This window comes from Pelodiscus sinensis, chromosome 10 (genome assembly GCF_049634645.1).
Source record: "Pelodiscus sinensis isolate JC-2024 chromosome 10, ASM4963464v1, whole genome shotgun sequence".
Classification (NCBI taxonomy): Eukaryota; Metazoa; Chordata; order Testudines; family Trionychidae; genus Pelodiscus; species Pelodiscus sinensis.
The window spans coordinates 15,812,794-15,828,837 of NC_134720.1; the positions used below are offsets into that span (position 1 = coordinate 15,812,794).

Sequence of the window (16,044 nt, forward strand, 5' to 3'; positions counted from 1 at the left end):
AGGGCCGCACACACCTCTTAGTGCCGAGGGGACAGCGAGGGGGAGGGCTCGGAGTGGGGGCGCCCCCCAGTGCTCTGGTTGGGGGAGGGGGCTCGCAGGGGCACGCCCCCTAGTGCCGAGGGGACAGCGAGGGGGAGGGCTCGGAGTGGGGGCGCCCCCCAGTGCTGTGGTTGGGAGAGGGGTTTGCAGGGGCACACCCCCTAGTGCCGAGGGGACAGCGAGGGGGAGGGCTCGGAGTGGGGGCGCCCCCCAGTGCTGTGGTTGGGGGAGGGGTTTGCAGGAGCACACCCCCTAGTGCCGAGGGGACAGCGAGGGGGAGGGCTCGGAGTGGGGGCGCCCCCCAGTGCTGTGGTTGGGGGAGGGGTTTGCAGGGGCACTCACCCTAGTGCCGAGGGGACAGCGAGGGGGAGGGCTCGGAGTGGGGGCGCCCCCCAGTGCTGTGGTTGGGGGAGGGGTTTGCAGGGGCACTCACCCTAGTGCCGAGGGGACAGCGAGGGGGAGGGCTCGGAGTGGGGGCGCCCCCCAGTGCTGTGGTTGGGGGAGGGGTTTGCAGGAGCACACCCCCTAGTGCCGAGGGGACAGCGAGGGGGAGGGCTTGGAATAGGGGCGCCCCCAGTGCTGGGGCGGGGGGAGGGGGCTCGCAGGCTCGGAGGGCGCCCCCCAGTGCCGAGGGCGGCGCGGCGCTGACACCGTGCGGGCGGGAGCCGGGCGCGCAGCGCAGTTGCCAGGCCCACCTGCGCGGGGCGGGGCGGCGGCTGCACCTGTTCTGTGCAGACTGCTCGGGCGCGCGCCTCCCTGGAGCATGGCCCGGGTGCTCCGCAGCCTCCGCAGCTCCCAGCCCGTCGCCCGCTTCCAGCGCCTCTGCGGGCTCTTCCCCGCCAAGGACGAAGGAGCCGGAGATGGGCTGGCGGGGACCGCGGCCGGCGGGAATCACTTCCCGACCCGGGACACCTGCCTCGGGGGCAGCCCCGCCAGGCAGCGGCTGCGAGAGGCCAACGGCGTGAAGAGCAGCCCCAAGTCGCAGGTAAGTCCCCGGCCGGCCGCCAGCCCTCGCCTCCGCCCGGCAGGGTCAGTCCCTGTGGCCCTGGCGGGGTAAGTGGGGGGAGGGGAATTCCCATTGCCCCCTTTCCTGGGGCATCATTGGCGTGGGACAAATATGGGTTTCCATGCCCCCCATTGCTCTTCCAATCGCATGTGTGTGTTTCAATGCTGTTCTCTGCCTTTCCTCCCCCCTTACTCCGCAGTCCAAAGTGTAAGTGTGTCAGAGAGAGTGAGTGAAGCTTGTTCGTGTGGGCAGGGGGTGCCTGTACCCCGAGGGAAAGCTTTTTGCTGTGAGAGGATACTTTACTCTCGGGTAGGTGATGCAGGAATTCATCATGATTTAAAAGTGTGACGTTTTACTGGGAGGTCAGGAGGAACTTTAGACAAAGGGAGGGACTGGTGGGGTCACTTAACACCAAAATGAATCAGAAAGTTTGAAAATAATCAGAGTCTTTGTCACTGTTCATATGAAATGTCATGTTACCATTATCTGATCAGTTCTGTTTTAGGCCCATTGATACCAAAGGGTGTCACTTCTTTAAATCCAGCAACAGAATCACTGGTGCTCTGTGTGGACATAAGGCTGGCCCTGTGGAGTCAGCCAGAAGTCCTGTGGGACCTTAGAGACTTACAGCATTATTAGGGTATAAGCTTTCATAGGTAAAACCCACTTCATCAGATAGTTGCAATCTAAGTGCCAGTTATATTTTAAAATATCAAAACTTTGTGTACTGTTTCTTTAAACTTACCCAGAGAAACAGGTGGCACACTTTCAATTGGCTGGGAAACAATTAGGAAAAAATCACATCAATTGAAGCTTGAGTAAATCCAGGAGAAGATTCTTAATTTCCCAATACAGACACCCTTAGGAGGAATCTGCAGCCTTTACTTAGGCAAATTCAATGGGAATTGTGCCTGCATGAGGACTGCAGGATATGGCCTTTTGTATAACATCTTAACTTTTTTCAAAACATTTATCTCAGTGACGCAGTCTTGTAGGTATAATGAGTCTAGAAACAATACTGTTTAATTCTTCTAGAATCACTAGTAGCCAGACGAAACTATGTATTAAATCTTGTATAATTGTTGTAAACTATTTTGTAAAACAAAATATACTTTATTTTTAGAATTTCAGTTTGCTAGGTCTGTTTATGCTAGTGACTTTCAAAAACAAGCATGTGTACATGAATTTCACATCTGAAGTTTGTATGGTCATACTGTTGATTTCTATGTAGAGTTTAGATTTTCTATCATGGTTTGCTTTCTTGTGTCTATGCTGTTGTTTGTTGCCATGGATGGAGCTAAAGTTAGAGGAATACAAACTGATCAAAGACAGCAGTGACTTTTATATTGCTGAAACTAGAAAATGAGACCAGTGCTGGAAGGGTTCTGAAGGGTGCAAGCTGCAAACAGAAGGCAGGTAGCATTGCTATCTCTGAACAAATAGAAAGGTTGTAGCAGTTGCTGATAGGATACCCTCCTGAGGAAACCTCAAATGTGGAAAACTTGAAGGATGTTCTAAAATGTAAACCAACATTCCCTGTAGTGTGACTTATCTTAATTTCACCAAAATCCAGTAGTAAAAGTGTCTGTGCTTAGATCACACACTGAAATATCATATTACCAAAGGATGCTACTGTTTATAAAATGTTTCTTGTTTTAATTGTATCTATTTTTAAAAGATAGGAAGAAAATATTATCTCAGGTTGTCAGTTTATAAGAGAATGTCAGAAGCAATGTTCCTGCTAATATTTTCCATCCATGTGCGGATTTTTTCCATTTGTGTGCATCAAGCCATGTGCAAATGTGTACTACCAGTAGAAACAAACAAAAAAATCCTACCCGTGTATCAGTTGGATGGCATCTTAATCTCTCCTGAGTGGCCACATACACACCCAGTTTATGGTGAACGCTTGTTAGAAGAAGGAAGGGTGGATGAGAAGGAAAAGTACTGGTGGTGTTGTAGAGAAAGGAGATGAATATAGATAAGTATAAATATAGCTGCTTTCTGGATAGGAGTTAGAAAAGCATGGTTCAGGTCCACAGTTGGTGTGAACTGGCATAACTTCATTGAAGTGAATGGAGTGATGCAAATTTACATGGCAGAAGATCTGATCCCAGAACTAAAAGATTTAAACAGGTCAAAAAAACACAGTAGCTGGTACGATATATGATAACTGCTAAGTAGCTGGGAGTGGGAAGAACAGAATAGGAAGTAAGTAAAGGCACAAAGTTGCACCAATTTAACTTCCAGTGTGATTTTTGAATACAGGCAGTCCCCGGGTTACATACAAGATAGGGACTGTAGGTTTGTTCTTAAGTTGAATTTGTACGTAAGTCAGAACTGGCGTCCAGATTCAGCCGCTGCTGAAACTGACCAGCGGCTGACTACAGGAAGCCCCAGGCAGAGTTTCTCTGCCCCGGGCTTCCTGGAATCAGCCACTGATCAGTTTCAACAGCAGCTGAATCTGGATGCCTGGGACAGAGCAGCTGGGGCTCTGCCGGGTAGGTCCCCTCAGCGCCGCACCTCGGCGCTGCGGGGACCAACCCAGCAGCACCCCGGCTGCTCTACTCCAGGTGTCCCAAGTCAGCTGCTGCTGAAACTGATCAGCGGCTGATTCCAGGAAGCCCGGGGCAGAGCAGCTCTGCCTCAGGCTTCCTGTAGTCAACCGCTGGTCAGTTTCAGCAGTGGCTGACCTGGGGACACCTGGGGCAGAGCAGCTGGGGTGCTGCCAGTTGGTCCACTAGCGCCGAGGAGCGGCGCTGCGGGACCAACCGGCAGCGCCCCAGCTGCTCTGCCCCAGGCATCCGCGAGAAAAGCCTGGTCTGCTGCACCTCACCCCACCCCTCAGCAGACCAGGGAGATGCGGAGCAAAGCCGTGGAGGACCCAGGTGGTGGGACTGCGGTGCGTCTGAGCAGTCCCGCCGCCCGGGTCCTCCGCAGCGTTGCTCCGCGTCTCCCTGGTCTGCTGGGGCTCCCCCTCCCCCACAGACCAGGGAGACGCGGAGCAGCTTTTCTTGCCCCAGAGGACACGGGCAGCGGGACCGCGGTGCGTCTAGGCGGTCCCGCCGCCCGCGTCCTCCGGGGCGAGAAAAGCCCCGTTCGTAAGTACGGATCCGACATAAGTCGGATCCGCGTAACCCAGGGACTGCCTGTACTCAGCTAATTCATTGCAACTTTGTGTAGACATCATTCTAAACCTGGTTTATATCTGTTTTGCTTGGTTCTATATGGGTAACCTATATTGATATTGATTTTAAAATTCAGTTAAAAACAGAGATGGAGTTTGCTTCAACTACATTGATTGTACACACAATTTGCTCCAATTTAATTCAAACTCTAATAGTGATAACCAGACAAGAAAGCTGGAGTGGAGATACAAGACAAATTCCAGAGGAGAATTTTTAAAGTGAAAATCAGAATGAAGATATTTGAATTAAAACTAGAGCCTGGGTAAACGATGTGCATAGCAGTGATTAAAGATACCAAATCAATAAATTATTTGTAAGTTCTTATTACAACATTTCTCCTCAGAATTCTTCTTTTAAATGTAAAATTGTATGACACACCTTAATTTTTAAGGAAGGCTGTTCTCTCACTCCAATTATTTTTATTTAATGGAGGAGATGTTGACAACCCTGGTCACTTCTAGACCCCTTGTGAGATTGCAGCCAGCAAGAACTTCTTCAGGATAGTGAGCAAAATTGATATAACTCACTAGAGCAGGACTACTCAACATGCGGCTCACGGGACACATGTGGCCCATGGCCCGTTTGTTTGTGGCCCATGGTGCAATTTGGATTAACACAGGGCTCAACATGTGGCCCACGGGTAGGATTCTTTGAACATGGCCTGCACTGGGAACATGCTCCACAACAGCGAGGCATCTCCCAGGCAGGGTGAGCATTGAAAGACGCAAGTGGATGGGCTGGCTGGAGCAGACGGGTACAGGGTATTGGCATTTCTAGCCCCCAGGGAGGTGGTGCCAGGGCATTGTGGGAAGTGGTTTGTATTCATGCCCATCTGTGTGAAAGAAGATATTTGCATGTATATGCAACCGCACTTAAGTCGCAGCCCTTGATATGTGCTGTGAGCATCATTGCAGCCCCCAGGGCTTCTAAAGTTGAGTAGCCCTGCACTAGAGACCTCCATTGGAATACCTATTACCAGTATCTCAAAGTGTAATTACTCTACCTTAGTCTGCTCTGTCCATTGCCAGAGTGGCTGTATACAGGTAGTGCTTTCCTTGCTTTCTCAGGGTATTGAAATTCACAATGCATAAATTTAGTCTGATAAAAGTGTATTGCCATAACAGACACAGTATAGGAAGGGCATGGTTCAGTGGGCATGTATAATTTCCATGACTTCCTTGTCTCCCATTCCATCCAAAGGATAGGGTTTGTGCTTGGAATTATAGTCTTTCAAGCTTCACTCAGAGTAAACCAACTCACATGCAGTTGTGCAAATGATCCAAGTATGCTCCTTTATGCTCTTAGTTCTATGGGCTTAGCTTCCTTTCACTAGAGTAAATACATGGGTTCTGCTGTTTCTCCCTGCATGGCTTTCTTTGCAGAAGCTTCTAGAGCTCAGCTCTGTTCCCCTTGGGAAAGGCTTCTGATACCCCGCTGGTCTCTGCTTGGCTCCTTCTTCATTGGAGGGTCAGGAAGACTCACTCATGGTACTCTTTGTCTGCAGTCCCAGTAAATCAGTGGTCTCCAACCTTTTTAAGCGTGAGATCACTTTTTGAATTTAAGTGCAATCAGGATCTACCTCAAACCCAAACACTTTTGCCCCACCTCATTCCCACCCCTTCTCTAAGGCCTTGCCCCTGCTCACTCCATCCTCCCTCCCACCCACCCCCGTCCTCACTCACTTTTATCAGGCTGATGGTAGACGGGAGGGGGATGCAGTCTCTGATGTTGGGCTAAAGGATTTGGAGTGTGGGAGGGTTTCTGAGATGAGCCTGGGGCAGGGAGTGGGCTCTGTGAGGGAGTTTGGGTGCAGGGGACTCAGGGCTAGGGCAGGGGTTAGGGTGCAGGAGGCATTCAGGACTGGGGCTAGGGTTTGGAACGCAGGCTACAGCTGGGCACTATTTACCACAGGTGGGTGATGGGTGGTGATGAAGAGAATAAGGCAGGCTTACCCCTACACCACCCCTGCACCACTCCCAAAAGCAGTCAGCAAACTCCCCATTCCTGCCCCCCTCTGCTCTGTGGAGATGGGATACAGGGTGAAGGGAGGGGCACCATGACATCAGTACCCCTCCTCTTCTTCCTGTGCCCTGCACAGCAAGCAAGAGGCTCCAAGTCAGAGGGCAGGAGCAGCAGGGCGGTGCTGAGAGGGGCAGATGAAGTGCTGGCACTTGACAGCCTCCCGGCCAAACCAGTCAGGATCACCTGTCAAAGGCTCCAAGATCTACCGATAGATCCTGATCTACTGGTTGGGGACCACTGCAGTAAATTATGCAGATCCTCCCTTCCAGAAATAGTTAATATTTTAAATGTAAGAGAAAGTTGTTGTAATTATGTTGACATTTAAAATAATTGGTTTTCTGAGTTAATACAAGCTGAGATGAATGAATTAGCTCACACCATTGACTCATTCTTTCAAATACTGGAAACAAAGTATAAGGGGACTGTTGGCCGCTCACTGAAACTGGTGGGGTTTATGGTAGCTAGCTTCCAGTGCCAAAAGAAAGGTTAAGGGTTGAAAGGAAATCAGGACCTTGTGACTGACAGTCCCCGGGAGGAATGGGAAGAGGTCAACATTGACAGGGTAAGTAGGTTAATGAGGGAGGCCAGGAGAATGGGGGTCCCATCCTCCATGTGAGCTGGATTTGCCTGCGTGAGACCAAGTGGGACTGAGCTGAGGAAGGAACAGGAAGCCCCAGGGGAGCAAAGCTATGCCAGCCAGAGAGAGCCACAGAAGCAGCCCAGGGAGGAGAGCTGCAGCAACCAGGACCAGAAAAGCAGCCCAGGGGGCTGGAGACAAAGCAGCATCCATGTTGAGGAGAGTGGAGCTGGAGCAGGATGCAGTGAACAACTGGGGCCAATGAGAGGGGGGCCCTCAGCAAAGAGCCCAGCACTGAGGGACACAACCAGCCAAGAGGCCTTGCAAGCAAGATTTGGAGAGGGGTTTGTAACTTGGATTTGTGGGGGGGGGGGGCAACTTTGTTGGGTTATGAGGACTCTGCCAATAGGAAAGTGGAAGGGGAGCCCTTGAGATCAGGGAGGCTTCTGGGTAAAGGAAGTGGGAGCGAGGACTCAGATCCTTTTGCTAGCCCATTTCATCACTTGTAACTTGTAAGTCATAACAATAATTTAGGGATATGTGAGAAACATAAACATCCCAAAATAAATTATCTGAATGAATATTTTTTAGATTTGGTGTCTTAACATTTGAACAGATGCTCAAGGGTGTCTCATCGAACTATGGAAGGATATCTATATTTACTCTGTAGATACATTAATTTTCTAAAGGACTCCTGACTGGTATAATATTTCCATATTGATAGCAGCTTGTTTCTTTTTCTAAGTGAATATAATGCTGACCTTTGATAAAGATGTACTCTTGGTAGGGGTCTTGTAAGTTGATTCTAGTATAGATGAAATCTGTTCATAGTTGGAATGGGCTGGGAGAAATTGCATATCTGTTAATTCTAGATGCACTGCTGTCACCTAAATGCAGTAATCAATAACTACTTGCATGCTAAGATATTTCTTAATGTAAAGGTGGCTGGATCATATTTTTGAATCTGAAATGTTTTGATGTTTCTCCAATAGATTTTTAGCCTTTGCCTCCCCTCCCATATATTTCCTTACCCTTTTAAAATTCAGCTTTGCTATATAAGGTCTTATTTCCTGATGGGCTTTCAGGCCTCAAACTTGGCATTTTTTCTTCCTCCATCAGCAAAACAAAAGCAAAGAAAAACTCCCCTAGCTGGATGGAGTACCTATTATTACAGTGCCAGTAAGCAATACACCCCTTTGGATTCTGTTACTGGAGCCATCATTATTGCCAAGGCCTATGTACTTGGAGCTTGACATAAATTCTGAAATAAGACCCCTCTTTTGGAGTTTCTGCAACAGCTTCAGAAATTAAAAAATGGAGCGTTCTTATTAGGTAAGAAAATTACCATTGGTATGCTTCTGTGAGTTCATTTTATTTGGTAATTCAGGACTGGTTTGTCAATAGCTGAATAAGATAGGAGCAGCAGGCAGTACAAAGAGACTTGACTATAAAGTAAAGCCCAGGAACTGCACTGAGAGCTAGCGCTAAGACACATTCTTCCCAAAGGGCAAGAAGACACAGTTATTATACTTTAGTCCACATTTTTTTTAAATTAAAAATCAGTCTCAGATTTGAATTACCCTGAGGTAATCTACTGGAGACACTTGGTGCCTGATTTTCTTTTTCAGAGGGGCTGTTGAGCACCTACAGGTCAGCACTGCTGAAAATTGGGGTCCCAAGGTGTCTGCTCCTCCTTTCCTTTCTTAGCTATTGTCGACCTACTGTGCGTGCGTAGGAAACTCATCGCTCTGGTTCATACCCAACTTCTGCTGGATTGGAAGTTGTATTGTTGGAAGTTCCATTGTTTCTGTGGAAAGCAGCTGTTATGGGAGGTTATAATCAGGGCAGTCAATTAACGCGTGTTAACCCCTGCGATTAATGCAGAGCACAATTAACATGTTATTTTTTAATGTGTTTAATTGCAGGCATTTCTGCAGTGTTGCCCCTTTGAAACATTTCAAAGGAGCAGCACAGTGGGAGCCTGGGATCAGCTGGAGTCCCCAGCTGACCACGAGCTCTGGGCAGCACTGCCCCTTTGAAATGCTGCCACTGCATTTCAAAGGGGCAGCTCCTGGGGTCAGCTGTGAGGCACTCTGCCTTTGAAGTGCCTCCATGGTGTTTCAAAGGGGCAGCACAATGCAGCCTGGGATCAGCTAGGTACTCCTGCAGCGCTGCTGCTGCCCCATTAAAATGCCGTGGCGGTGGCATTTCCAAGGAGCAGTGCTGCATGGAACTGGGGCCAGCTGGTATCCCCAAATAACTTTTCCACATCTTTTAAACCAGCCCATTATTTCAAAATAGATTTCAAAATAACAGGTTCGCTATTCCGACATTCCTGTAATCCTCGTTCCATGAGGGTTAAGGGATGTTTTGGAATAGCAGTTTATTTTGACCTACGGATGCAGTGTAGATGCACCGTAAAAGACTAATTTGTTAATTGGGACCAGCTAGAAGTGGCTATCCCCTATGGACCATCCACAAGGTCAAACATACACTTGGCCATTGTTACCAGTGTTTGGTAATCTAAAAGCTTCCTGAAGGGTGGTCTCATCACAGTCCCCAGCTTCCAGGACTGCCATTCTAATTCAATCTTCTCTCCTGTCCTTGGAGGCCATTGTCTTCTCATTCTGACATCAAATCTGTAGTCCTGGAATCCTGGCAATGATCACAACAGGCATCTCTACCTGAGGAGGTAATTACTTGATATTTGTGTAACTTTTCTGAATGTCTTAATCGTATGTTTTCTGCCTTGTAGCAGAGCTGATGGTTGTTCATATGTCCATCTCTACCTTATACCAGGGATCCAGGGTGAACTGGAAGAATCGGTTATGACAGTGCAACTGCTATGCCAGTTTTCCTTAGGCCCGGCTGCATGTGGATGTATAGTGAACTGACGTGGTGTTAAACCTTGATCAAGAAGGTGCACTCTGACATTGACAGAATTGTGGAGTTAGGAGCACTCCTAGATTTGAAAGATGTCATCTTTGCGTGTGCCTGAATTTGTGGTTCTAATAGCTTCTTTTCAGTCCTGATTGATTGTCAGGGTGTCTCAATGTTAGGAGAATTCAATACTGACAATGGGTGCTAACTACTGCTCTCCTGGTTTCAACAACATTTTCTGTTGGCCTGGTCTACATTCACTGTCCAGTGGTGCTGGAACAATTTTTATAGTAGGGGTGCTTACAGTCATTTTAACTTTCAGTGCTGTGCATGATGGAAACCACGTCAAGCCAACTACAGCACCCCTACTTCCAGCACAAGGGATCATTCTCCCAGTGTAGATGAAGTTAATGCACATCAATGCTATTGTCACAGCTAAAATTAGAGCACTGGCCACTAACATGGTTATAAAATGGCTATGTGTTGTAGAAGAGGACAGTCTACCTGAAATCATGACCATCTCCTTAAACCATGTTACAGCTTTACTTAATCCAACCTTACAAAAATATTCTGATTTAGGATTTTAAATTCAGCGGCAAAGGAAACCAATTTTTCCCTCTCCCATCAGTTAATTTACAAAATGTGCTGCACTGTACAGGAGGAGATAAATTAGTTAGAAATGTCAAGCTTAGCGTTTATTTTTGAAGCCAAACATTGAGAGAACTTTCTGTATTAAAATACAACAAAATTAATTGCCCAAAATCTTTGCCTTCCATGCTGGTTTTTCTACCAGTAAATGATGATCCTTTTACACAGTTGCACTGTCATCCACACAGAGCCAGCAAACTGAGACCTAGCAAACATCTGGACATATTAGAAAAGGTGAGCATGTGTATTCTTCTCGGGCTCTCTTGAAGAAACTTGTAGCCTTACAACTCTTTGCAACACACCAGCCAATTGCCCTCTCAATCCCACACAAAACAAGGGGATGGTGAGAGGAGAGGAACTGAAGAGAGTATCTGTGTGTTTGGGGATGGGAGAGGGGAATCTTGCTAGTGACTAGTTTGAAAACCACTGGTCTAAGGCAAGTACTTCTTCTATCCAAGTATGCTGCTGGTGATCTTGTAATTTAAATGTCTGGAGTACAACTGAGTTCACAAATTTCTTCTGATGGCCATATCTTGAAGTCAAAAGGATGGGGAGTTTAATTCTGTAATCTCTCTCCAAATGTCTTCATTTTTCACCATTTAATTTTTTGTTAAACCAGGACTTTTTCCATTCCTTAGATGTTTCGTCTCTTCTTAAAGAAATAACGTGAGGAATGAGGAAAACAAGACATGCGAAAACATTTCAAATGTAGGCTCCTTGGTACATCTCAGAATGAAACAAACCTGTTTTTCCACTGTAAGGAAAATAGGGAGGAATAGTTCTTTTGTGCAATAAGGAAATAAGGCAATTGGGAATAAATAAACCATTGAACTCCTTTCCCTTCCTTTCTTATGCTTTAAGAAACAAGCATCTGTCTTCCACTTGGCACTTAAGAATGCGGAAAGTCTCTCTTTGCAATGCTATATCCTACAGTCTATAACAAGGTTATTCAAATTTTGTCATCCCAAACGCCACATTGGGTACCTCCTACAAAGCTGAGAGATGCGTCTACTGCGCTTGTCAAAAATACACACTGCTTACTTTATGTATACGTATGCAGCTGCCTTAACAATTTTTTAGTTTGAGTTAATCAGTGACAAAAAAAAAATTAGGCTATTGAATAGCTTTGTTTTCACACTGCAGTTTCAGGGAAAAGATGACCGTGAGGAATGTTCTGTTGTGTCCTTGGCCTGACACCTGACCTGTAGAAGAGGCCGTTGGTATTATTATAGACTTCTCCAAATTTAGCATTGTTGTTCAATCAATGTGTAATTTTCTATCTATAAGATCTGTGCTGAAGGCTGAATTTGTCATTCAAGGCTTGAGTTCTGTGGCACAGAGCTTTTTATGGTAGAACCAGAAATGAAGGAAAATATCAGAACGGATTAAGAGGGAAAAATACGACATATTGAAAAGCAGAAAATGTGGGAAATGGGGAGTTAGGCTGGAAGCAACTCAGCCACATGGACAGAGCCGTGCTTGAGGTTTAAAGTGCCACTTATTTAGCTTCAAAGATATTTTGGCCTTGGAAAGGGTTCAGAAAAGGGCAACTAAAATGATTAGGGGTTTGGAACAGGTCCCATATGAGGAGAGGTTAAGGCGACTAGGACTTTTCAGTTTAGAAAAGAGGAAACTGAGGGGGGATATGATAGAGGTCTATAAAATCATGAGTGGTGTGGAGAGGGCCGATAAAGAAAAGTTATTTATTAGTTCCCTAAATAGAAGAACTAGAGGACACCAAATGAAATGAATGGGGAACAAGTTTAAAACTAATAAAAGAAAGTTCTTCTTCACACAGCGTGTAGTCAACCTGTGGAACTCCTTGCCAGAGGAGGCTGTGAAGGTTAGGACTATAACAGAGTTTAAAGAGAAGCTAGATAATTTCATGGAGGTTAGGTCCATAAAAGGCTATTAGCCAGGGGATAAAATGGTGTCCTTGGCCTCTGTTTGTCAGAGGCTGGAGAGGGATGGCAGGAGACAAATCACTTGATCAGTGTCTTCGGTCCACTCTCTCTGGGGCACCTGGTGCTGGCCACTGTCGGCAGACAGGATACTGGGCTAGATGGACCTTTGGTCTGATCCAGTACGGCCGTTCTTATGTTCACTCTGTGAATGAAACTTAATCACACTGTTCCTTGAAGTGCAGCAGCTGGCAGCATGAGCTATGGAACTTGGTCTGAAGCCTTCTGGATCAGTGTTTCTCAACCAGTGGTACAAGTACCTTCATGGGTACTTGAGAAGTCTGGGAAGTATGTCAACACAACTGAAATTTGAAGAAAATGGAATTTTTGTTTTAAGTTTTATAGCACTTTATTATTTTTGTACTTTTTACACCCAAAAATTTCGTTGCCTGCCCGGCTATGATTAAATTGTTTAAACAAATGTGTTGCAATAGTAGAAAAAAATTGTCTCTCTAAAAACTGTAGGTACTGGGGTACTTAAATGTGGGGGAGGGAGGTACTTTATAAGAAAAGCTGAGAAACGCTGGTGTAGATCAATCGATTTTGCAGACACAAACCTAGCCCAGCAGTGGATTTCAGTAGAACTGAAAGTTAGATCTGTAAGTAGAGATAGCCGTGCTGGAAGACAGCAACAGGAAAGTGAAACCATTACTTTACTTTATTGAGGAACAAGACAGATGTCTGTACCCCTCTGAAATGCACCACTGCCTGTATTTTAAAAGCCCTGAGGCCCTATCCTTCTCCAAGGCAGAGCAAAGCTATAGAAGAACACAGGTTTTTCAGTAGGTACTAATCCAAATGAGAAGGAATGTCAGAGTCTTATGCACAGTGATGGCTACATATAAATGTGGGGACTTGACAGTTTGCAGCACTTGGGATCATCACCTGAAGTAGCAGCAGCTCCTGGGAGGGCAATCTCACATGAGACTGGTACTTATTTATGCAGCTGAAGTCTCAAGAGAGAATGAAGTCCCTATGAGGCACATTCGCCACCCAGAAGTATGTGCAGTGAGACAACAGCAAAGGAAACAGGTGGCCTGAATTCCATACCCTGTATCAGATGCTTTTACTGTGGGAGACAGCATGAGTTGGTAAATAAATGCCCCATTCCAGGATGGCATTGCAGGGAAGCTGGACCAGTTTAGAAGCATGTGCAAGAGTAAAGTTTGTCAGACTTGTGCTATGCTGGTCTTGTACATCAGGCAGCAATGACAACATCACAGATCTCAAGTCCAAACAAATTCAGGCTGTTGGGACAGGAAAGCAATGAGGGAGATGCTAACACCTGTGTATACAACGACCTCTGCGATTTCAGTTGGATAGTGGGGCTTCCTGCTATTTGATTGCTTGGGGGTGTAAACTGGACTCAGACATCCCTTTCTTATGTGTGTGCATAAGCCTAATAATGTACTAGGGGAGCACAATGTAGCCTCTAGGAAAATGTGACCTCATTATGGTTAGTAACCTGACAAATTAGACACTGCCTACATTTGTCGTGGTGGTTGGTAAGCACTATGGATCCTTCTTGGAATACAGCCATACAAGCCACGAATCTAATCAGGGTGCAGTGTCCAAATTTTATAGCTGCCGGGCAAGTAGTGAAAAGGTGGGTCCCATGGAAAATGAAGACAATTTTAAATGCGTATAGCAACTTTTTTCCAAAGGCGATGATTGCCTTGAAGGAAATGTGTCTTGATGTAGATCTCAGAATGGAAACTGTATGCTTGCTATAGAAGAAAATTCAAGCAACACTATGTAATCCAGGGTGTGAATCTGCAGAGCTGGAGTATTGTAGTATATGTAGAGGAAAGTACAGCCTGGGTAAGTAGCATGGTGATAAAATCATCATCAGGTGAGTTACACATCTGCCTAAACCCAAAGCCATTGACTGGACTTGGAAAAGATACCATTATCCACTGGGCACAATAGATGGCATTGACAGAATTTTCCTAAGTTAGTCTTTGTAGCCTGTGAGTTTTGGCACGTGGTTAAAGAGTAGAGCATGTAGGCAACCTTTGCAACATCCTTTAGTTATTATAAATGGCTGTGCATGCTAATGGGCATAAGTCTAGCTGCAGAAGTGTTTCAGAGAAGACTCATCCAAACCCTGGAAGGACTGCCAGAGTTGAAAATAATTGCATATGATATCCATCATAGAAGGAGAAGGGAACAAGGATACAGAACAAGACTATGACACAAAACTACAGGCTTTTGTGCTACAATGCAGGGACAAAACCAAACCTCAACCCAGAAGAAAATGTGACTCAAACAGCATGAGGTGACATACGTTGGACATCTGCTCACAGCAGAGGAACTGAAAGCCAATCCCAACAAGATGAAGGAAGTAAGCTATGCCAGCTCCAGTGTAGATGAAAGGGATACAGCACTTCACAGGCACGATACGTTTTCTGTCCAAGTTCTGTCAACATCTGACTACAGTAGCATAATCCAAACATCAGATCACAAGGTAAGATGTTGATTGGGATGGGGCGAGTCCCCATGATGATAGATGCCCCTGTCCTGAAGTACAGCTTTCCAGGAGAGCCACTGACACTCCAATGTGACACATTGGAGAAAAGACTTCTATAGTTCTTTTGCAGGAGCAGTTAGCATATTATGCCGGCAGTCCCACCAGAGATTGAACAATGGAATTGTGGTATTTGCAGAGAAGTGAGTCCATTTGAACACTTATGGTTACACTGCATTAGAGCAACCAGACCACAACGCCCTGGAGACAATCATAGCAAAGTCCCTTCTTGGTGCTCCAAATGTTTGATTTGCTTATGGCACTGTCTGGTGAAACTCAGAAATTGTTCAGTATGATTGCTAGTGGCAGTTTACATTTTGAGCAGAACAGTTACAGTCAGCAGCTATGAGTTATGGGAAAGCGATCAGGGCATGGAATTTAGTGTTATGCTGCATTGTTTCCCAGTTTCAACAGTGAAGCTGATGGAAGTGAAAGAGGTTACGAAAGGGACATCCAACTATTGGCAGTCAAGATAATGATACTAGCAATGTGGCCAGCAGTCAAAAGCCACATACCAGTAGAAGCAGAACCATATTTTCAAATTAAAGATGAGCTGAGCATGCAGAATGGAGCCATATTTTGAGGACAGAAAGCTGCTGTTCCATATCTATTATCAGGAACAGCCTGAGGCGGGCTGTGGTAGCTGGCGCCCCAGGTGGAACACGTGATTGGCGCCCCCGTCTGCAAGGCTGTCAATGGACTGACATCGTCATTGGGAACCCCGGATGTCCCGTTACGTCGTCATTGGGTACCCCGGGCGTCCCGTTACATCGTCATTGGGCGCCCCGGGCGACGGCTGAGTCCACCTATAGTCACAGGCCATTCCTGTCTATTATATAAGGTGATAAATTTTGAAAAACGTGCCTTGCTCCTGAGCATTCCCAATAGTCTTATGTGAGCGCAGGAGCATGATATAGGCCAAGAATGAATACACAGCTCCCCTGCCTGTTACGGGATGTAAACCTGCCAGTTGTGTGATTCCCACCAGCAGACAGACTTACCATGTGAGCTGCCCAGTTGACAATGGGGGGAGGGGAAAGTGAGAATTGACTTATTTACCTTCTGTGAAAAGCAGAACTTGATTACATTAGACTATTATTCCAAATTGTGAGAGGTTGATGCCCTACCTGCTACAAGCAGCAAGTCTGTGTCTGGAAAACTGAAGACCATGAGAGAGCAAGTGTTCTGGGCACAGT

General features: G+C 46.3%; 1 protein-coding gene across 1 annotated transcript in view; it reads left to right on the forward strand.

The window, feature by feature from the left end:
* The first annotated feature begins 640 nt into the window (after positions 1-640).
* Positions 641-16,044, forward strand: part of SGPP2 (sphingosine-1-phosphate phosphatase 2) — a 75,926-nt gene continuing 60,522 nt past the window's right edge. Inside the window, exon 1 of the mRNA XM_075937541.1 lies at positions 641-1,024. Within this exon, the coding sequence (XP_075793656.1) occupies positions 803-1,024 (222 nt within the window). The 5' untranslated portion in view covers positions 641-802. The remainder of the gene's footprint in view (positions 1,025-16,044) is intronic.